General features: G+C 42.8%; 1 protein-coding gene across 2 annotated transcripts in view; it reads right to left on the reverse strand.

The window, feature by feature from the left end:
* Positions 1–23,449, reverse strand: part of KLHL32 (kelch like family member 32) — a 911,371-nt gene that overhangs the window by 550,028 nt on the left and 337,894 nt on the right. For both annotated transcript variants that reach the window (XM_086926629.1, XM_086926630.1), the window contains exon 4: positions 17,411–17,518. In XM_086926629.1, the coding sequence (XP_086782755.1) occupies positions 17,411–17,518 (108 nt within the window). The remainder of the gene's footprint in view (positions 1–17,410; positions 17,519–23,449) is intronic.

Here is a 23,449-nt window from a genome sequence, read left to right on the forward strand (position 1 = left end):
AGACTAAAGTTGCAGTGCAAAACACTTAGGTTCGTAAGTAGAAGCAGATTTATCAGATGTGGTCTAAAGTGACAGTGCAAAACGCTTGGGTTCGTAAATAGCAGCAGATATTATCTAATAGTGCAACAAAGAGAAACAACTGCAGCCATCAATAGCAGCAAATATTATCAGAAAGTACACGAGTAATAATGCTCAGAAATCTTCAGTGCACTTAAAACCCATACCGCAACCACTGCACTTGAACTTTACCCAGGCACACTTTAAATGAATGCACATTCTGCACTTTAGACTCATATACCCCTTCGGTACTTGAAATATATACATTCCTGCAGCACATTTAAATACCTTACTGTTCCTCAAATCCGTACGTGTCTGATGCACTTTAATAATCACACCGCCACACTTTAAACTCATAGAGTTGCACTTTGAATAATCCAACGCCTCACTCCAAAATCACACATCAACGCTTGACTTTGAATTTATAATTCTCTTTTTCTTCGTAAAACATTACAATGTTGCGCATTACGCTCAAACAGCAATGTTTCATTTAATTCCACTCACATCGTAATATGCATGCATTAATAGATAGTACACATGCACTTCAAATTACACCCAACTCTGTTTACTCGCTGTGCGTTCAATTATGCGTTTTTACACGTTAAATATATGGCTCTAGTTCCACCAAAAACTTTGAACACATCCTTCCCCTGCCGCATGATCCACTCATTCTTTCTGGATGTACTCCAAATCCATAACCCCACCCTCTCTGCACTTCACATTAGAGTTTGTACTCTCCACTTTGAATGAGCTCTTCATGTCAGTTACTCTGTGCTCCACTTCCAGCAATTAATATCAATAATTAGCTTACTTCCAGTAATTAATATCAATAATTAGCTTACATCCGCAGTTCAGCACTGCATTTCGAAAGAATAGCCTAAAGAGTTGTATGCTACAGTTCGAACGAATGCCTCACTCCGCGTGAGTAACTACGCTCTGCACTCAGAACTGATATCGGCAATCATCACGAGCACATCAAAAAATACTTTGGACTGAGAGGACCAACGAGAAGAGGCTACTGGTACCAAACAAAGAGGCCACGTCAACAATTAAACGAAACAGCAGCAGCAAAACAACCAGCGGGAAAAAAACGAGTGACATCAATAAACCAATTAATTAATATAAACAAAACTAATGAAATGTAAACCAAGCACATTCTAAACAAATAGGTCTGGTTTATAACCGAAAATGCAAATCCAGAACTATTGGCTTTGACAATGCTTTTGTAAGTTGTCGTCTAATTTGTAAATTCAGAAACCTACCAAAAAGTTATAATGTAGGCTCTATAGATGTAATGTTCAATATGAACCACAAGGTGGCAGGAAAAGTATATAAATCAAATCTCAGTAATTCGCCGCTAAACTTTTTTTCCCCATTACGATTATCAGGTGCCATTAAACTGCTATAAAATAGATTCCTTTCATTTATATAAACAAAACATTAGTTATGTGTTTACACACTTCTGTCAATTTTAATTCCGGATAAGAAAATACATTATTGAATACAATCTAACACATATAAACACTATGTCGATTAACAAAATAACAGTGACATTTTCTACAAAGTCTCGCATACAAATGAATTTATTTCCCAACTTGCAATATCATGCTTATTTTATTGGGATCAACGATAGAATTGTATAGTGCTCAGTTCTAGCAGCAGGAGTCTGGCCCTTGGCCTCCACGCCCTCCAAATAAAATTAGCTACCCTACGTTTTACCCAGATAAGGGAGGAGTCTTCACACACAACAAGGTGAGCCTGGAGTCTCGCTCAATGCATAAAGACATTAGCTTCCGATAAGAACTGGAGAACAACAAATGTAAACGCCTTCTAACCCCCTAGAAAGCAATTACAGGGCTGGGCGAGTTCCTTTCACCACTGCAAAGGAAAAACATTCAAAGAAAAACAGTCCCAACTTGAACTTTCAGTATAGTGTGAAGGGAGTGGATCATTACCCACCCAAGGGACATTCATTCATCAATTACCTCTCACTGTTAATATTGGGCACACAAAAGACAAGGCCAGCAGACCAATGCATTCTTTTATTGCTTCCCCCTCCTCCCCGCCCCGAATAGTTTAACAATCTGCTTTGTAGCTGACTTGTCAATTATATCAGGTTCAGACCACAAAACAATTCTACAGAAGCTGATTAATCTGTTCTGTTTTTTAGCAGTTTTCAAACCTTTTCAGAGGACGAAAGAATGCCAAGAACATCCTTGAAAACTTTGACAGTGAGGTTGGATCATCTACGAATGCAGACGAGTAATGATTTTTCCCTTCGGGTGTCAGATAGATTTTGAGGTGTTGCTTTTTTAGTGTAACAGACATCTCCATCTCCAATCGTATTGCAAGGAGGTTTTTTAAAATGTTTGGGACTTTTCCTCCACATTGGCACCTGCTTAAGGATACACCTAGCACCATTCTTGTGTAGTACTGTGCAAGGGTGATGCCATGGCTACTGGCAAGATTTGCTCTTTCTCTGGCAAACAAGAAGGTAACTGAACAGATCTTCACCAAGTCCAGTTTTTGACAGATTACGATGCCACCAATACATTAGTTTAGCTCTCACTACGGGTACTTCTCAGTACTTTGCAGATGACTTAAAAGGTGGGTTAATTTATTGGTTGCCTTATATTACCTGCTTTGGCTACTCCTTTGGCAACACATTCATATCCATTTTGGAATGTATGATACCTTTCTACTTGCCCTTAAGAAGATATTTGAACATCCTGAATTGAAGTATCCTACTGAAGAACAGTGGTCTGATATCCTGCTGCAAGAAATTGGGGTGTTGGTTGACTGGGGTAAAAGCTCTGGTCAAGCAGCAACCAACAGTGCTTTTCAGAGTAAGGCACAAGCAAACCCCAAATTAACCTGTGCTCACCCCCGGGTAGCCTGACACAGAGCAGTCAATCTTAATTTAGAGGGAATGCGTAATGTGTTTATGCAACACTTTAAATAGTTAAACTGTGAAAACATATCACAAAAGAAGCCTACAAAAGATGTATAAAAAAGTAGAGTACGTTTTAATAAATAAATATAACAAGTCCAAAACAACAAAAAACTGATTAGTGGAACTGGAAATATTGAATTTTAAAGTTTGTAGTGGAAATGGCGCCAAAAAGTACATAGCGCTAAGTAGAGATAACTGGTTACGCCAGACAGGGACAAAGTCGCAAGTTCAGGCCGACCACGATTGAACACAGGACAGCTCCAGGGACCAGGTAGGCCTGCGGAACAGAGTACCTTAAATCCTGATTGCGGAGCATGGCATGGATCTGTGTCGAAGATGTGCCGTGTCGAAGGGCTTGAAATGCAAATTCCGGTGTTGTGGATGTGACGCACAGCTGGTGATGCAGCTGAGAGCCTTCAATGAAGAGTCCAGCATCATCATTGAGGCTGCCGTCAATGAGAGATGCGAGGACCTGGCTGTGGATGCACCGCGTCGTCGGGGCAATGCGTAGGTTCCGAGTACTGCGATGGTGGAGCAGATCTTTGCGATGAGCCCGATCCATGCTCAAGAATGCGCCGCTCAGCAAAGAAGCTGTGTTAGTTCCGCTGGCAAACACCTTAGGCCCACTTCTAAAGGTCCAGGTCTGGGGTGGCACCACTTGACAGGGCAGACTTACCGATGGCAGAGTCCAGGGACAAGGTTGTTGGAAGCCTGTTATTTCCTTGAAACTTCAGATCACGAGGCCAGCCAACTAGCCCTTGGAGTCACTCTGGGTTCTGGGTTCCAGAGATGCAGGTCCAGTCCTTCTCACCCAGGCAAGAGGGCAGCAGGAAGGTGGTAAGCACAGCAGAGTGCAATCCAGCAGAGTGGCTGTTCCTCTGCAGCACAGCAGTCTTTCCTGGCATAGTAGCCACAGGTCCAGAAGTGTACTGAAGTGGGGGTGTCTGCGGTCCTTCTTTTATACGCAGTTGTGCTTTTGAAGGGGGGAGAATTTTCTAGAGGCATCCCTTTGAAGTGCACAGATGCCTTGCATACCAAACATTGGTTCCAGACTGACTACAGGGGGTATGCAGCTCTCTGTGTGGGGAAAGGACACAGCCTATTCAGGCGTAAGTGAGGGTGGGTCCAGCTCCACCCACTCACATCCCTCCCATCGTGCCAGTGATGGTCCACTCAGTCACACCTATGTTTCCATTATGTGTGGCTGTCTAGGAGAAATACACAAAGTCCTACTGTCAACTACATCCAGTTATGTTACTAGACACAAGCTGCAGGCACAAAATGGCTAAGACAAGAAAACAACACCCTCCTGAAAGCTTGAATTGGGTGGTACTTGAAACACACCCACAGATCACACATGCAGCCCTTTTCAGATTGGAACAGAGATGGGTATACCGCCTGGATGCAGCTAACTGTGGTCTCAATGATGAAATTCCTTGGGGTACCTTAAATGTTTGATTGTGACCCCACCTCTCCTTAACTGTGGAAACACTATCGGCCACTAGGACACATTTTCTCTAGCGCACCAATATACGGACCCGTGGGCACCTTTAGGAACCGGGTTGATGAATTCATTTAGTGCCAGCTTTCCGCAATAACATCACGAGACCCGTCAATATCTCTGATAATATTTTAATCAATGGAGCATCGCCTCAAGAACACTCAAGGCCATGTCCATCTGACAGCAACCTCCAATTTGACCGGCTTATCCCCACTCCCTAGAGCTTACAACACTGAGCCACAGAACCTGCCTTTCAGAACCTACACAATGAGCTCAAACATAATGAGGTTATGACATCGAGCCTGGGCATATGACATCTCAACCTACCCACAGAGTCAAGACTGGCTAATGACTGGCATACGACCTGATGGCACATCACATTTACAGCAAGGTATTTGTCTCCGCTTTAAATAAGAAGGCCCTTTCACACGCCTCATGTCTACTGGGGGCGCACCCGTGCCAATTCATTTGGGTTGCTTATCCAAGTTGAGGAAAAGAGATTACCCATTGCCTCAGGGCATAGCGCTACCACAGCACTCCATTCCAATATGGCCACCTTCTTTACGTGCTCATGTGACCACAATACACTACCACATGACACGTCTCAATTCAGGCGACACCCACTCGACCGCCCCACGCGTGCTCTGATGACTACCACGAAGGACACGCTGCCTTTGGCTGAGCAGAGTCACCTTCCTGGGAGCAGTGGAGCAGAGTAGGTCGGCCGACGGGTTCCAAATAGGAACAGGTGAGTCTTTCTGCTTAGTTGCAGGCTCCGTATGTCGACGCCGACAGATGGAGGTAAGAGGGTTGTAGGCTGGGACTTGTACATGTACCCGCAGTGGGAGCTAGCATCCACATCCTTATGCCTCATTGAAGGGTTGCCCTACACTCTGCCATGACTATGGGCATTTTTTAGGGCTACCACCATTATGGGTTCCCCCGAATCGAAGAACTGTGTGGTGGGCTAAGCCTTTACAAAAGTAAACCCCACCCCCGCAAACCTGCCTCCATTAGCCATCAGCATGTGCCTAGGGACACGCTTCAAGTGGAGTTCGGATGGGATACTACAGCACCTGTGCAGGTCACAGAAGACCTAACCACGATCCTGGTAGTTTCCATTTTGTCTTTGCATAAGACAGCAGGCTCGGAACCATGACACTGACCGCTGATATATGGATGTGTGTCACTCTTTTCAACTTTCTAGAGACACCACTATCGGGGTTTTAAATACTACGCTGCACCTGATGAGGCTAAACAATATATCTAACTAGGTGAGTCTACACAGCCCTCACCCCCATGGTGTTGTCACAGATGCTTCATCTTCAATCCTAAGGGGAATGCTTATGAAAGTCACAATGTTTTTATGAGTTTTTGAAATGAATGAGCAGCAAAGTCTTTTAAATGTAACTATTTGACCTCAACACACCTCCATTGCCGTATGTGAAACTTATATGGAATGTTGTGTTTTCTCTTGTACTGCAGGTCACCTCACCTCTCCAAGGGTAATGACCCAAGGGGACAACCAGTGGTAGGTAGCAACGCACCTCACCAGCCACATGTAGATAGTTTTTCATTCTCACACGGTCCTGAAGAATCGCCAATGATCAGTCCTTGACAGTATTGGCGAGAAACATGTTGACCATCTGGGAGTTGAGTACGCATTTTTTCACATTATAACAGAAAGAGTTACCCCTCCCTATTTTTCTTTTTAATCAGGCAGGGTCCCTCGCAGAATAAGATTGTATCACAGAGGACTCCCTTAGCTGTTTTAAAACATCTCTCCATACTCGCCTAGGCCCCTCACACCCACGGCACCCTTACGGCAAGGAACAAAAGATCTCTGATATAGAGCCCCTTTTAGTGTGCCCGTTGGGAACCCTTAAAGGGGCCCGACGCTAACGCCGGCCCGTCGAGGAGCAGGCTCTTATGATGAAGCATGACACCTAGCTTGCTGGGTGTGCGAGAGCCCTAGTTCCGAAAGGAGGAATTCCCCTCCTCTTCACCTGTAGGACACTTGTTTTATATAAGAAGCTAACGTTTTTTGTGAGTGATTATTATATCACCTAGGAACTCCGTACCCTTCTTTTGTATAGTGCTTGTGGGGCATGTACGTTGGAACTACTCAAGCCCTAGCCGTCCCTCCATTTTGTCTGAAGTTTACACGGCCCCCCCTTGGGACATATTAGGTTACCAGAAGGTTAAATAGATTTTTTCCTTACTGGCCCACCCTACGTGACTTCATCAGAAAAAAGAAAATATAAGATACCCCCACCTGACAGCACCGCAGGACCTCAATCACAATGAATGATAATCCAGGGCTCAGTTTTGGCGATGACATGGCCGCTGAAATCCTTAGGAATATCCCTCCCATTTTAGACTCAACAGGCTCTTCATCCTCAGGGACACAGTCAGAGAACTGGGCCTCTCTTGCTACCATGAAAAGAGAATGGCTTAAGATAACACTTCACTGCGCTATGATGACACAATACTTGATGTCTAGTGTAGCGCCTAATAGTGAAAAATTTCCCTCGCCTCTTTTTAGAGGATGAGGTCTTCAAAAAAGAGTGGTCCCTGGTGGCATGGAAATGCACCAGGGACCTACTCATCCTCATTATTAACACGGCAAAGAGGCTGGCTGATGCCCTGTTAATCAGAATACAGATAGCTGAAGGATCTCTCAAAACTACCATCCAGATCACCCTCTTTAAGTCCAAACTATCAGAACTCAGTAACGAAATTGCAGAGCAAAAGGAGTACTTAATGAAACAGAAAGTCAGTAAACTCCAAAAAGACGTACCAAGATTTCATAAGAAAAGAGTGTACCCTTATCTCAAGTCAGACTATTCCTCTAAAAAAAAAACAGTTACTCATCTGATGACAATAGCGACACTACCAGAAGAGGTTTGTCTAGCAGTAATTCAAGCAATGGGGGCTGGGGAGGTTCGAACCAAAAGAAGAGGAACGACCAACAGTACCAAAAACTACAACATGCAAAACTTTCATGGCCCATAACCGCCATACTGGCCCTTCCCAATGAACCCTCAGAATCACCCTCAATTTTATCCTACTGAGAAACCACCTTTTTTAGGCAGAGGCTTGGGCAGAGGAAGAAGGCACAGAAAAGGAGGACATAAACAAGTACAGTGGCAGGACGATCAACCAAATGAGAGGGACACTCGGAGCAAGACAAGGGGCAGGAGAGTCTAGTAGTAAACTTATCACAAAGACAATTGACTACCATTGAGAAGAAAGTACTGGAAAAAGGATTAGGGTTTGTACCCACCCCAAGGTAGACCGGTACCAAGAACCCTGTGAGATTCAAAACTACTTTAGGAAGGTCGGATTGAGGGCATTCTTTCAGGATACACCGGAACCTAAGTCTTGGTGACTCAGGTTTACGCAATCCCTCCACCTTCACTCCAACTACTAACATGGTACCAGCAGAAGTATTGACTTTTGAAAGAGCGGTACTTAAAGAACTTGAGAAAGGGGTTGCACCGGTCCCCTTCCAAAACCTGTCCAACCAAGAACGTGCAGGCATTAACACACTCACAGAGGATGCTAGTATCATGATCAAACAAACTGACAAAGGGGGAGCTACTGTCATACAATCCATCCAAGATTATGATATTGAGTGCTTACGCCAACTACAGGATAGGAAATTTTACACACCAATAACAGTGAATCCAACAACAAGCCTGACCAATGAGATTGCCACCATGTTCTTCGAGGCAGAGAGCAACGGATGGGTTAGCAAAAAAGAAGCAGAGTTCCTAGTCACTAAACAGCCCAAGACTCCTTATTTCTACACTCTCCCCAAAATACACAAGGGGACCACCCCAGTCCCAGGGAGACCGATAGTTTCAGGGATATGCTCATTGTTAGAACTCCTATCTAAATTCTGTGATTTTTTCCTCCAACCTCCGGTAAAACAAACCCCCTTGTACGTGAGAGACACCACAGATGTCTTACATATCACTGATGGCTTGGAAGATACCACTGACATTGACTTATTAGACATCTTGGATGTAGAACAACTCTACACGAATATCCCGCAAAGAGAGACACTAACGGCAATAGAAACGGCCCTGAGAAGCACCAAATGGGTATCCCCCACGCCCATTCCATTTATCATGCAATGTGCCCACCATTGAACTTACGGAATTGTTTTTCAAATTAAACACATATCTCTCCCATCAGTCTTGGGGTACTTCAATGGGAAGTACCTTTGCTCCGAGCGTGGTATGCCTGTACATGGCAACCTTTGAGCAAGAGGTGATTCAGCATGCCAGCAACCCCTTTGGAGACAACTTGAGACTGTGGAGGAGATACGTAGATGACATACTCATCTTCTGGAGTGGCGGCATGCAAACATGCATTGAGTTCTGTGCGTGGATTAACACCAAGAACCACTATCTAAAATCCACCCACACAATCTCCAGTACTGAATTCCCATTCCTACTAGATCTGACCATCAGATTACAAGATAGCAAGTTAGACACAATCCTTTACAAAAACCCTACTGACATGAACAGTTTGCTGCTTTACAGTAGTTACCATCCCAAGACATTGAGGGACAATCTCCCGTTCAGCTAATTTCTACATATAAGGAGAAATTGTAGTTCGACACAGGATTACAAAACGGAAGCTGAACTTTTTTCCACTAAACTACTGAAAAGAGAACACCCTAAAAATAAAATTAGGACATGTATGAAACGCGCCCGCAATAATCATTGTGAGAGCCTTCTAGAGGTTAAAGAAAAGGAACCTGATATTACCCTTACCCTTACCACTCTTTCCGTCGGTACTTCTGGGCCGGCGTCCGAGCCGACTGGGACGCCGGCCCAGAAGTAGCGACGGAAAGAGCGGTGCTTCCTCTTCCCCTGAGCCGCTGCCAGGTGGGGTTAGGCCAGTCACCTTACAGATCAAGTGATCGACACAGACTGTAAGGGCATTAGGATAACTCAGGTGACCTTATGCACTTGTCTTTTATCTCCTTATGTCACTTTCCCATTTCACTTATCACTTTTTTCACGCTGTGCAGTAGCTCTTACTTGTTCAGTTTTTGGTCCTGATGAAAGCAAGGACGCAATAGTCCCTATATTGCAGAAACATGTTGACCACCCCTACCTCAGGCAGTCTACATAATCAGACTACTTAAGGTCCCACATATTTTTATCTTGGTATTTGAGGCACACATAGAATAAATTACACTCTGTGCTTTTCCTAACCAATTTTAACACACTTTTTTGTCTTGGTTTCTTCTCACTCACTTTTTCTTGCACTGCACACCCCTGTCCCATCCTTTTGTCCACTCATCAACATCGAGTGGCAGACCATACTGTTATTGTAAACACCACTTAAGGGACCCCCTACCACCGGGTCTACCTTTGATTGTGGCATTGATTTTCTCAGACGGGTGGTCCGGATAAAATCCCAAATGATGAAGGGCGGATCCGAATGGTGACTGATGGGTATTCTCCTCACCTTTTGAGAGCTTTTGGTGCCGAATCATTTGTTGAGCTGTGGGTGTTTGGACAACTTCTGTACACCTCTGGGTATTACTTGTTTCGAGACCCTCTGATACATTTTTGTTGTTTATAGGTACTTGAAACCCACCCACAGATCACACATGCAGCCCTTTTCAGATTGGAAGAGAGATGGGTATACCGCCTGGACGCAGCTAACTGTGGCCTCAATGATGACATTTCTTGGGGTACCTTAAATGTTTGATTGTGACCCCACCTCTCCTTAACTGTGGAAACACTATCGGCCACCAGGACACATTTTCTCTACCGCACCAATATATGGACCCATGGGCATCTCTAGGAACTGGGGTAATGAATTCATTTAGTCCCAGCTTTTTCCAATAACATCACGAGACACGTCAATGTCTCTGATGATATTTTAATCAATGGAGTATCGCCTCACGAACACTCAAGGTCATGTCCATCTGACAGCAACCTCCACTTTGACCTGCTTATCCCCGCTCCCTAGAGCTTACAACACTGAGCCACAGAACCTGCCATTCAGAACCTACACAATGAGCTCGAACATAATGAGGTTACTGCAAGGCATTTGCCTCCACTTTCAATAAGAAGGCACTTTCACACGCCTCATATCTACTGAGGGCGCACCCGCATCAATTCATTTAGGTTGCTTATCCAAGTTGAGGAAAAGAGATTACCCATTGCCTCAGGGCATAGCGCTACCACAGCATTCCATTCCAAGATGGCCGCCTTGTTTATGTGATCATGTGACCACAATACACTACCACATGACACGTCTCAATTCAGGCGACACCCACTCGACCGCCCCGCGTGTGCTCCGATGACTACCACGAAGGACACGCTGCCTTCGGCTGAGCAGAGTCACCTTCCTGGGAGCAGTGGAGCTGGGTAGGTCAGCCGACGGGTTCCATATGGGAACAGGCGAGTCTTTGTGCTTAGTTGCAGGCTCAGTCTGTTGACGCCGACAGATGGAGGTAAGAGGGTTGTAGGCTGGGACTTGTATATGTACCCGCAGTGGGAGCTAGCGACCACATCCTTATGCCTCATTGAAGGGTTGCCCTACACACTGCCATGACCACAGGGCGTTTTGTAGGGCTACCACCATCATGGGTACCCCCCGAATCCACTAACTGTGAGGTGGGCTAAGCCTTTACAAAAGTAAACCCCCCCCCCCTGCAAACCCCCCTCCATTAGCCCTTGGCATGTGCCTAGGGACAGGCTTCAAGTGGAGTTCAGATGCGATATTACAGCACGAACTTACCACGATCCTGGTAGTTTCCATTGTCTCTTTGCATAAGACAGCAGGCTCAGAACCATAACACTGACCCCTGATATATGGATGTGTGTCTCTCTTTTCAACTTTTTAGAGACACCACTATCTGTTTCTTATACACTCCACTGAACCTGATGAGGCTAAACTATATATCTAACTAGGTGAGTCTACACAGCACTCACCCCCACGGTGTTGTCACAGATGCTTCATCTTTAATCCTAAAGGGAATGCTTATGAAAGTCAAAATGTTTTTATGAGTTTTTGAAATGCATGAGCAGCAAAGTCTTTTAAATGTAACTATGTGATCTCAACACACCTCCATCGCCGAATGTGAAACTTATATGGAATGTTGTGTTTTCTCTTGTACTGCAGGTCGCCTCACCTCTCCAAGGGTAATGACCCAAGCGACAACCAGTGGTAGGTACCAATGCACCTCACCTCCCATATGTAGATAGTTTTTCCTTCTCACACGGTCCTGAAGAATCGCCAATGATCACTCCTTGACAGTATAGGGCGAGAAACATGTTTACCATCTGGGAGTTGAGTACGCATTTTGTCACAATGTAACAGAAAGAGTTACCCCTCCCTATTTTTCTTTTAATCAGTCAGGGTCCCTCACAGAATTAAATTGTATCACAGAGGACTCCCTTACCTGTTTTAAAACACCACTCCATACATCTACACTCACCTAGGCACCTCACACCAACGGCAACCTTATGGCAACGAACAAAAGATCTCCAATAAAGAGCCACTTTAAGGGTGCCCGACAGGCATTGCAGCACCGGTGCTAGGAGGAACAGGCTCATATGATGAAGCATGACACATAGCTTGCTGGCTGTGTGAGAGCCCTAGTTCCGAAAGGAGGAATTCCCCTCCTCTTCACCTGTAGTACATTTGTTTTATATAAGAAGCAAACGCTTTTTGTTGGTGATTATTATATCACCAGGGAACTCCGTACCCTTCTTTTGTATAAGACAAGAAAATGCCAACTTTATTAAAGTGCAATTTTCAGAATTCCAATTTGATATCCGACTTCACCATAAAATGGGTTGTTAAATTAGGATTCAAAAGACAACAAACTTCAAAGAGCTATATTTTCCCATTTGGAAATTACACCTATAAATTGTAATAAGGTAACCCCAAAGTTATTTTATGGGGGCTATAGGCCTTGCAGTAGTGAAAAATGAATTTGATAGTTATTCACTACCAGGAGACGTAAAAACTAAAGATACATGTCCTGCTTTGAAATACATTGCCCTCTGCGCTGCCCAGGGCCTATCCCAGGGGTGACATGTGTATTAAAAAGGAAGGTTTGGGACTGGAAAAAGGTTACTTTGTCAGGTTGAAATGGTGCAGGCCCACTAGTAACATTTAATTTACAGGCCCTGGGCACATAGAATACCACCTTACTAGGGACTTATAGGAAAATGTAATATACCAATTGGGGATGAGCGAATATTGCCATGTTTAGAGGAGAGAGCACATACACTTTAGCAGTGGTTAGCAGTGTTAAAGTGCTCGGAGTCTTAAGGCCAGCAAAACCGATGTCATTAAAAATGGAGGAGGAAAGCAAAAAGTTGGGGGGAAGAAGACAACCCTAAGTCTGATTGGTCTAAAAGATTTTTTCATGTATGTTACAATTTTTCATCAATTGTCAGCGAGGGACTTGATTTGAGTGAACTCAGATTACTTTATTTTGACAGGGTCTGAAAGATGAGATTAAGAAGGAGTTGATTAGTTCCCAGCATCCTCCTTTTATTTCTGAATTTACTAATCACATGTTAATTGAACATAGGTAACAAGAGAGACAAAAAGAAAGAAAGAAATTCAGATGATTTTCTTTCTTCTTTTTCCAGAGTTATTTCATATAGCCAGTGGATCCTTTGCCGCACGAACAAATATGAAAATAGGTTCAATAAGGGGTCTTTTGAATGAGAATGAAAAGGGAAGCCAGCAAAAGGCTGGCGTATGCATATACTGTGGTGATGCAGGATATATTATTCAGACTTGTGCAAAATGACCTCAGAAGAACTTTGGAATAATCCAATCAACTCCTGAAAAACAGAAGAAAAGAGGAGTGTGTTGGCTTCTTTATATTGGATTATTTATGAATAAAACTGATAATAATCAGTTTTTTGTAATGACAGTTAAGAACAGAAGGGATACGTATTAATGCCTCTGCATTACTGACTAGTGACACCTGTGGAATGTTTATTGATCGGGATTGGGCAAAACAATACCATCTCAAACGAATAGTGAAGACTCCAAAACCCTATTGTTGAGGGTGGTGAAATGCTTCCAGACAGTAACACAAACGGGGCCTAGGTGTAGACAGGAGTGGCTCAACCTGACCTCACTCACACTTCAAAAGGCTTTGCCTCCTGCACGCAGAAAGGAACCTGAATCCAGGCCTGCCCTGCCTTTTGTCACCCCAGGCAGTTTGAAGCCTTGACATAGGAAGGCAAAGACATTTCCAGAACCAGATGTAGGATTGCACCAGGTATAAGTATTGGACCAAATACACAAGGGCCCTAGGGTCTATCAGGAGAAAATGGGGGACAAAGAAGGCTGACTAAGAAGAAGGCGCCCCTTTAATGGACGGTTTCCCCTCACCCACCAGAGGTGGCATGCTTCATCTTTGGGAATCCTCCTCGCACCATGATGCCTAGTCATGGTGCAGGAGACACATTTGAACCTTAAGCATCTATGTTCCTCCACTTATCAGAACACTCCAGGACCTGTGGAAGTTGCAGAAGGACTGCCCTGATGCCAGAGAACAGCCCTGCTGCTTGAGAGACTGCTTTGCAGTCTGAGAAGGAAGACTCAGACTAGCTTGCCTTCATCCCAGGCTAACTGTAATAAGTCCAAGGGTCAGTTGGCTGACCTCCTGTGTGAGGTACAGGGACACAACAAGTTTCAGAGGCCTTCCTGCAAGTGACCAGCTGACCTGCTGCAACTACACCTACCTAGACCTGGAACTGGAAATGCCTGAGCCCTGCTGCCTCTGTGGATTGAGTCCCTGATCCCCAGGAGGTGCCTCCATAATAGCTGGCATGAGACTGTACTTCTCAAGAAAATGTGAAATTCCTATAGTGTGGGCTCCTCACAACTCTGAAAGGGCCTGTCGCACCAAGACTTTGCCACTTGCATCGACCATCAGTGCAAAGCTCTGGTGAAACCATCTCTTCATGTCAGCAGCAACCACCTGCGGGGCCTGCATTTAGTGCTAAAGTAACGATAGCCCGCAATGACTGGCAACATGACGCACTAGCAATGATCATCGCGATGCTTGATCAGCCCTTGATGCTACATTGATGACCATCCACGATGCCCTACCCGCCCTTCGCGCTACAGCAACAACCACCCGCAACACTCATCCTTCTCCTTGTGCCCTCCTCCAATGTGGCAGACTTTGAAAGTAACTTTTCAGCAGGACTAATTTGGTCTCTGTGTCTGACTTGCCCTCCATCATGGTCAACCTAAACTTGTGAATGTTCCCTGGTCTAGCGTGACCAGATGACCATGTGTGGCACATTGTGCTTTTAGGTGCTATTTTCACCAAAAACTTTAAAACTGAATATCTCCGGTTCTACTGAAAGAAATTAATTTGCTGAAAAATACAGGCACGTTCGATGGGGCCAGATATCCACTGATGATCCAATTGATGCAGAATTAGAATGTGAACAGTCAATTACAGCTACCATCTTTTGGTGATATGTTCTCCTGCAGATATCAGCCAACGTTTACTCATGCTGGTAATTTTCATCTTACTGAGCTACCACATACCATTGCTTGAGGGGGGACTCAATATCCTTCTAATTTTTGGAACGCTTTATGGAAGACCATAGTAAAAGAATACACACATTCTTCTGGTTGGTATTCTCAGTCAAACAGACTGTTTCATTCATCTCAATTGAAGCTACACCTGCCACATCCTTATAATTACCTTCCATCTGAACCTCCACAAAATATGTTGCTAGGAGAACTACAAGTTTGCGACGTGTGGATCTGCAGAGGTCATTTTCAATTCGTGCTTCAATAGAGAGCATCTAAAGAGCATCTAGAGAGCGAATGTGGAAGATGCTTCTTATTCATGCTTACTTACTGGGATGCAGTTTCATACAAAGGTATCTTGGAAAAGCAAGAGCCTCAGGTGGGGGGCACACAGTCATCTGTGCCCAGCACTTGTTGGAGCCCTTTCAATTTAAAATTGATTTATTAAAAGAAGTCTGCATTATTGTGGATCCCTGTCATGTTGAAAGCGAATCATTGAGTAACCCTACATTTTATGTACCTACAAGTGCCTGGTGTTCTGGTTTGACTGAACATGCAAGCACTTTTATAGCTTTACTGGAAATAGGGTTCACACTGGAGTACACAGAAGGTATTTTGCCTGTCTCCCCTGACAATTAAGTCCCCTTTGTCTCTTCCACCTTTCCTTCTCAAACCACAGGCTTGGATTGGGCATAAGATGGTTACAATATGCGTAATGCATATCTAAGTGTGTAAGGACAGTGCTGAGAATTCTCGTTTCTAGCCTAATAATATCTGTAACCCCTTAGGTATGTGCTACTTTTCAATAAAAGTATAAGGATAACAACTAAAAGCTTGAAAATGCATTGACTAATATTCACTAAAATGTTTAGGGAAAACAAAATGAAGAAATCCACAACAAAACATAGTCACTTTTCTTTGAAATAATTAGTACTACCTGTTAGTAATAAGACAATACGACCTGCAATAAATCCAAATTAAAGGGAATGAAAATACAAAATATGTAAGTGTTTCGTGATGGGGCTGAGGAGAAAAAGTTACCTTCAGACCTTACGGTTATTAAGGCTTTTAATGACAACAGTTTCACAGTAACTCATTTGCCTGACTTTGGGTTCAGGAGATGAGTCTTTGTAGTTAGGAACGGAGTTTGGAGCGAGTATATAACACTCCCATCAGTCATAGCAAGACACATGGTTGTCTGTTATCTCTTTAGACTCCCTTGGTAGTTCTTCTCTTGCAGAATCTACAGATCTTAAATATTTTAAGTAAATGGTGACCGCAGACTGAGAATGCAGGTCCTGTGGATTCTGATCAGATGTGAGTGAGTACTCAGTAAAGAAGAAATAGTAATATTGGTGCTATTGGTATTCAACAAAATTGTACTGTCACTCGGATCATCTGAAAAGTCTTTTTGCAGAGAAGCTGAAATTCGGCATATGGGTTGTATTTTAATTAAAATACCAGAAAATGAGAACCAGACGTCTGAGAGATACCACATTTAGTATTTGCCTTCCAGTTAGTCATGTTAGGAGAAAGGCCAAAACACAATCTCTCATCCATTAATTCCCCAGTATATTACTCATCACCATTATTTCATATGAAGTCAATTTGAAGACACATCCACCAACAGTATAATGACATTTCTTCCAAAGCTATCAATTCCACCTATCATCTCTTCTATCTCATATTCCTAATCTTAAGCTAAAAGACAATTGTATGCAATTAAATTGTTGTAAATAAAAGGAATACTTACACTAACTCTAAATTATTCTAAATTATAATAAATACATTACAAAATTGATTATTCTTTGTCCAAGCCGAATGGAAACACACCACCTTAACTGAATTAAATTATTTTATTTATACTGCATCCATACTATCCTAAACCGGAATTTAAAAAGGTTAAATTAAACATAAAGAAATTGGGTGTAATATTATTTCTATCTCATGACTCAAGATTAGTTGATCTTTTTTAATTGCATTACATTTTTACTAACCCTAAATTAAACTAACATATTTAAAACCCACTAATACTACTGTAAATCTAAATAAATTTTTTAATACATTGTGTCTTATACGAATACATTGTGTCTTATACGAGCCCTAAATGATTTTCAATGTAAATAATTCAGATACATTTATACTGAATGACAATAATTCTGACCCTAATTTACATGAAATTAAATGTAATACATCAATACAAATCCTACCCCAAATGTGAACATTTATTTAAATACACGTGTGGTTTCATATTATACTAGGCATATACAATATGTGCTTTGATCTAAATGTTATGAAGACTCACTACTGGCAGCATTATTTTCACAGATTATACACACCTGGCCAGTGTAGGCGAACTCAAGAGCCTGTTTCAAACCAAGACTGGTTACTCCATGCAAGTTGACCTCATCGGCTCCACTTTCAACCATACACAGACTGAACATTGCCTGAAAAGACAAGAAAAGTGAATATTAACAATGACTTTAAAAACTGAGATGCTTCTAGTTGCTTTTTATTTCAAGAGGAATATTCTCATTATAATGTACGGACAGAGATGCTTTGGCCCAAATGAAAGGTAGGAAAGCACTTACCTGGGTGTCAGGAAAGTTTGCATGCAGTAGGGTAACAAAACCTTAGGAGTCCCGCTGCAAGAAACTGTGATGGGACTCACCCAAACCCTTATTGTGGACTATTGTACCACCTCCCATCTCGAGGAAACCATAGAGACTGGACTGTTACACAGGTTATCCAAACCCACATTGATTTATTTATTTATTTTGTACACTTCGTATAGCACACAATTCACTCCCGGAGGAGTATCTCAACGCTTCACTGCTCATGACAAGGATAGTCATTCTAAAACAACCACGTTTTTAACATCTTCTTAAAGGTAGTGAAATTTGAGCCGGAACAAAGATGAGAGGAAGTTTATTGCAGTGATTTGGGGCTGCATAAGAGAATAATGTGGCCTCAAGTCTTTAGGTACGGATGCGTGGGGCCACTAGAAGCGCCTTATCCAAAGAGCTAAGATTTAGGAGGTAGGTAGAGATTGAGTTGTGTGGACAGATAGTCAAGATGGGCCTTGTGGAGTGCCTTGTGTGTTAGGCAGCACCGTTTAAAAATGACACACTTCTAAATAGGCAACCATTGAAGTTTCATAAGGATCGGGGAGGAGGGTAAGAAAAAGGGAAGGTTGCAAATAAGCCTTACAGCACTATTCTGGATCACCTGCAGCTTAGACAAGGTGTGGTATGCTGATAACAAAAGAGAGTTCCTGTAGTCCAGGTGACTGATAACAGCGTGGACAAGAGGTTCACTAGCGGCGTCTGGAAGCCATGAGAAGGCTTTTTTTTTTTAGAGCCTCAAGATGGCAAAACAGGTGCCACATGTAGCATTAACTTGGTCTTTCATGGATAGTGATTGGTCTAGTTTCACTCCAAGGTTTTCCAGTACCTGCTTAGGTGCAGGGCTGGATCAAGTTTTGAGGGACACCAGTCTGATAAACGTAGCTCTGTGGCTTTGCCTAATGGTATGATCTCTGTCTTATCAACGTTTAATTGAAGACAGTTATTATTAATCCTAACAGCGATTTCCCTCAGGCAATAAGCAAATGTGCCTTTCATCTCATCTGTATCAGATCTGAAGGAAATGAGAAGATGAGTATTGTCTGATTATAACATGATCTCCACCCCACATGCTTTCATAATTTTGGCTAGCGGCGCTACTTTGATGTTAAACAAAGTTGGACTTGGGCACGATCCCTGGTGCACTGCCTTGTTCGTTTGTATCAGTTGTGACTTGAAAGGGTCCAAGCAGACTTTTTGTGTTCAATTAGCAAGGAAGTCACAGAGCCAATATGCGCCCTGCCATGACGCCCAGCCTAATGTAGTCTCCGGATTAAGATGGAATGGGAGACAGTGTCAAAGGCTGCAGACAAATCCAGCAACACCATCATGACCAGGGTTCCAACATCAACATCTTTGCATTAGACAACTAACCATCAGTAGGTAAACTTAGGTCACACACTATGAAGGGTACCAGAGGGCAAATTCACAGAGGGAGCCTACGCACAAGCTAGCCAGCTTCTGCCTTTGCCCTAAGAGCCAAGTGCCAGCTGAGCAATCAAAAGATATGGTATGTACATCACTTAAACAATGTGAATATTTGTTACTCATTTTTTCATAACAAAAAATACAATATCTAATATTTGTAAGAGTTTCAGTGTAGTACATCACCTCTTAGACATCAGTGATATGTATTTAAAAGTAATAGTTTGTAGATACAAAATTAGAAATATTTAAGAATTGCCCACACCACCAGTGCAGTGACGACGATCCCATGATTCAACCAAAAGACATGTGAGTCATATGCACTTTATATCTGGTCAATATCATTTTTACATAATATGTAAACTGTACAAGACGTTTTAAAACCAGACATTCTGAGCCAAACTACTTCCTAGGGCTTTTAAATGTAACAGTCAAGTGAAATAAAGTGCACTAAATATATCTTCTAGGAATTACACTTTGTGGTCAAGTGAGGAAACTGGGATGAGAGCGAATGTGTTCTGATTACGCACTGTGTAATTCAGCTACTGGAGGTACACCTCCTGCCTCAGTTTAAACACCAGAGACCAATGTTCTGTGGTTAATTGTCTTTTTATAGAGTAAATTAGTAAGCTGTGTTCAATGGATCCAACTTGCAAAATACACGTGTCACGTGTTAAATCTGGCTGACGCTATGCGAGAGCTCTTTATCGAAAATTATGTTTGATTTAGTAAAGGAACAATTGTGAAAAACGATGACTGCTGAATTGTCCTATGTATTTGCAGTTATTTGTAGGACTAAAAAGGCATCTGATCAGTTCTTCTTTGTACAAATTGAAGTAAAAGGAAGAAAGCATGCTTTATGATTATGTTAATATCACTAGCTTCCCACTACTTTACAATTTCAGGATTATCACATTAACTAAATGCAGCACCAAAACAACAAAACAAAGCACAATTAGCAAAACAGAAAGTTTCCTCTCAGGTTGCAAGTCTTCCACAAGAGACACGCAAATTGCAGCAGCATTGTGCAAACTGTATATGTACTTTCACTTGCTTCTTCTGAATTCAAAGTCCAATTTCAGTAGAATTGGTTCAATCATGAAAACAACATTACAGATTTCACATATATCTGTGTATAAAGTAATTGCCATGTGCCATTTGCTTGGCAATCTTTGTCTCTAAAAAACTGACACAGAAGGAACGAAGCAGTGCTTGGTATGTTGGCCTCTGCTCTGTCATGTCTTGCCATCAACCTAGTTACAAGATCGGGGCCTAAGCCAAATATATTTGGCCCAAGTCAGGCTCATGCCTTGCTTGTATGCTCGACCCACACACACAGCTTGCACAGGCAGGCACTGCAGAATGGCAGAGCTATTCAGAGGTATTCACTCATGCTGTTCACAGGTATAAATCTCTTTTTACAGAGTGAGAAAGTGTCACACAATGATTTGTGAACGACATGAGCATTATTCTGCAATAGTGCGTGGCTCAGGATCACACATGGAGAAATTCCATGCCCCCTACCTGCACATTATGCACTGTTCCGTCTCTTCTTTGTATCTCAAAATACATTCGTATGGAAGGAAAAAACACATCTCCTACTTGAATTTCAGTAAATTATGTATTCTCAAATTACAGACAACACCCAACAAGTACATATTGCCATATGGTGTATTACATTCTACACATACGTTCAGAGCTTGTGTCATTTGCTTTCCTCACAACAAGCAGAAAGAAAACTCTCTGATGTGGGATTTCTTAAGCAATTAACCTGTTGTATACAGTACTTGAAGGCACACCTTCTTGCCTCACAATGGCAAATGGTTCCCATTTTTAACAGACCTTGTTTCCCAAAACCCCCAACGTCGTCTCCCCAGTTCCCAAATGATAAATAATTAGCAGAGCCCTCGCCCAGCGACTTCAAGAACGTGGTACACACAGCTGCCAATTCCATTTGTCATTGTCAATGTGTACAATTACATCAAAACTAAACTCCAACTCTTCATCTCACGACTGCTATTTTTGTGGACTCAAGACCCAAGAGAGACCCTCGCTTCAGATTTATCTAATAAGCTTGACTTTTCATATGCGCTGACAAATTGCTAAGTCTGTCTTCCCTTTTCATCTTTTGACACACAGTACGCCGTCCCCACTAGCTAACTACACAAGTGCAGAAGTAACTTTTGCAAAATGCAGAACAGTCTGGTTTTACGCTTGTTGATTGATTTGGCTGCAATAAAAGACATTGCCCAATTGTGCCTTGCATGTTACTGTAAATAAAGATTCACCGAATCGTATGTCTATAAATAGATGCTACTGAATCACAAAGTCTTTAGTGCGTTTCCACCCCTGAGACCTCTTAACTCAAGCATTTGGAGCAAACAACAACACAATTTTAAAACTAATGCACAGCCAGCACCTTACTGATGTTAAATATCATGTGAAGTATCTGTCTCCGTGTTGTTTACCTTTGCATAAATGTCAAGTTACACCATGTTGGCATTGCAATAAAAGAAAGACAACATTTGAAGGTTTTCTAAAAATCAATGCAATACATATACATAATTTAGATGGATACATAGCTATAAAGGTTGCCCAGAAGGCTAATGGATCGTCCTTTACATAATTCAGTAAAGAGCACATTCAAAAATAGACTCTCAAGGGCAAAAAACAATAATGTATACTTAGCGAGTCAGGTGTGGCACATGAAAAACAATACTCATGTATGCAGTTCATGCATGCGGAACTACCTTTTCATTTACTGCTGACATCTAATCTATACAGTTAAACTGATTAAATCAAATGCATTTTATGCAACAGCTACTCCAGCTTAATATTAATGTGCGATTAAAAGCGTCACTGTGTCAGTGACATGCTTACGAAAGGCAAGGAAACAGCCCTGCTTGGACAAGCTAAGGAAAACATAACTCTGGGGAATTCGGTCTTTGTCCAAAGGACCTACAGATTCGTAATGCAGTTGAAAAAGTTGTTTTTTATCCTCCCAGAAGCAGATTTTCATTTACAAAACCACCTACCAAGGCCCAACAATTGAACTATACATTCTGGTCTTAACTACATCTCTCCCATCGCCTATACAAAACAATCAAAGGCATTTTTTAGGTCGAGCTTTGCGCAGCGCGCATGCGCTGCCCTATGGTGAGGCCTCTTGAATCACTCCAGGCTTCCCTGAAACTTTTCCGTGTGGTTTTTCAACTTACACACATTCTATAGGTCTTTGCGCGTGGCTTTCAAAAATGAAAGCACACAATTGGCCAAAGGCGGGTGCATGTCCCACCTTTATTCTAAATGTTCACTCCCACAGCCTCCAGCTGTCGGGAGCGAGCAGAGGCGCGCAGGCTGCCAGCTGCATTCCTCCCTTGTCATGGATCATGATACAAATTAAACATAGTGCAGCCGCTTTCACTTTCGTGGCCACCGTGCTGGTCTTCCACACTTGTCTATGCTTCTTTTCCATGTTCATTCCTTTATTTGTTTCTCGCACTTTTTAATTTGTCATGCTATCTCCCATTTGTTTATTTGATTGCAAGTATGTTATTTAATTAAAAGTCATTGTCTAAAAAGGCAGCGCACGCCTGCAAGGCAGGCATAGACATGTCAGCTTAGCAGACTGCCCCACTTCCGGAGCATTACCGGTGTGTATACCATGGACAATATGCTTCCAATTCTGGAGCATTACAGGTGTGTACACCATGGATACAACGCTTCCACTTCCGGAGCATTACCGTGTGTATACCATGGCACACTACGCTTCCACTTTTGGAGCATTGCCCGTGTGTATACCATGGCACACTAGGCTTCCACTGAAGGAGCATTACCGGTGTGTATATCATGGCACCCTACGCTTCTACTTTTGGAGCATTACTGTTGTGTATACCATGGCCATTTCGCTTCCACTTCCGGAACATTACCGGTGTGTTTACCATGGCACACTACATTCCCATTTTTGGAGCATTACTGTTGTGTTTATTATGGCACAGTACGTTTCCCTTTCTGGAGCATTACCGGTGCGTTTACCATTGCACACTATGCTTCTGAAGCAGTACTGATGTGCATACCATAACACACTACGCTTCCACTTACGATTACTGTAAATGCTCCACTTCCAGAGCATTACCGGTGTGTTAACCATGGCACACTACGCTTTCAGATCCGGAGCATTACCGGTGTGTATACCATGGCACACTACGCTTCCAGTTCCGGAGCATTACCGGTGTGTATACCATGGCATACTACGCTTAAACCTCCGGAGCATTACTGGTGTGTATTCCATGGACACTATGCTTCCAATTCCGGAGCATTACCAGTGTA

This window comes from Lissotriton vulgaris, chromosome 6, assembly GCF_964263255.1.
Source record: "Lissotriton vulgaris chromosome 6, aLisVul1.2, whole genome shotgun sequence".
NCBI classification, from domain to species: domain Eukaryota; kingdom Metazoa; phylum Chordata; class Amphibia; order Caudata; family Salamandridae; genus Lissotriton; species Lissotriton vulgaris.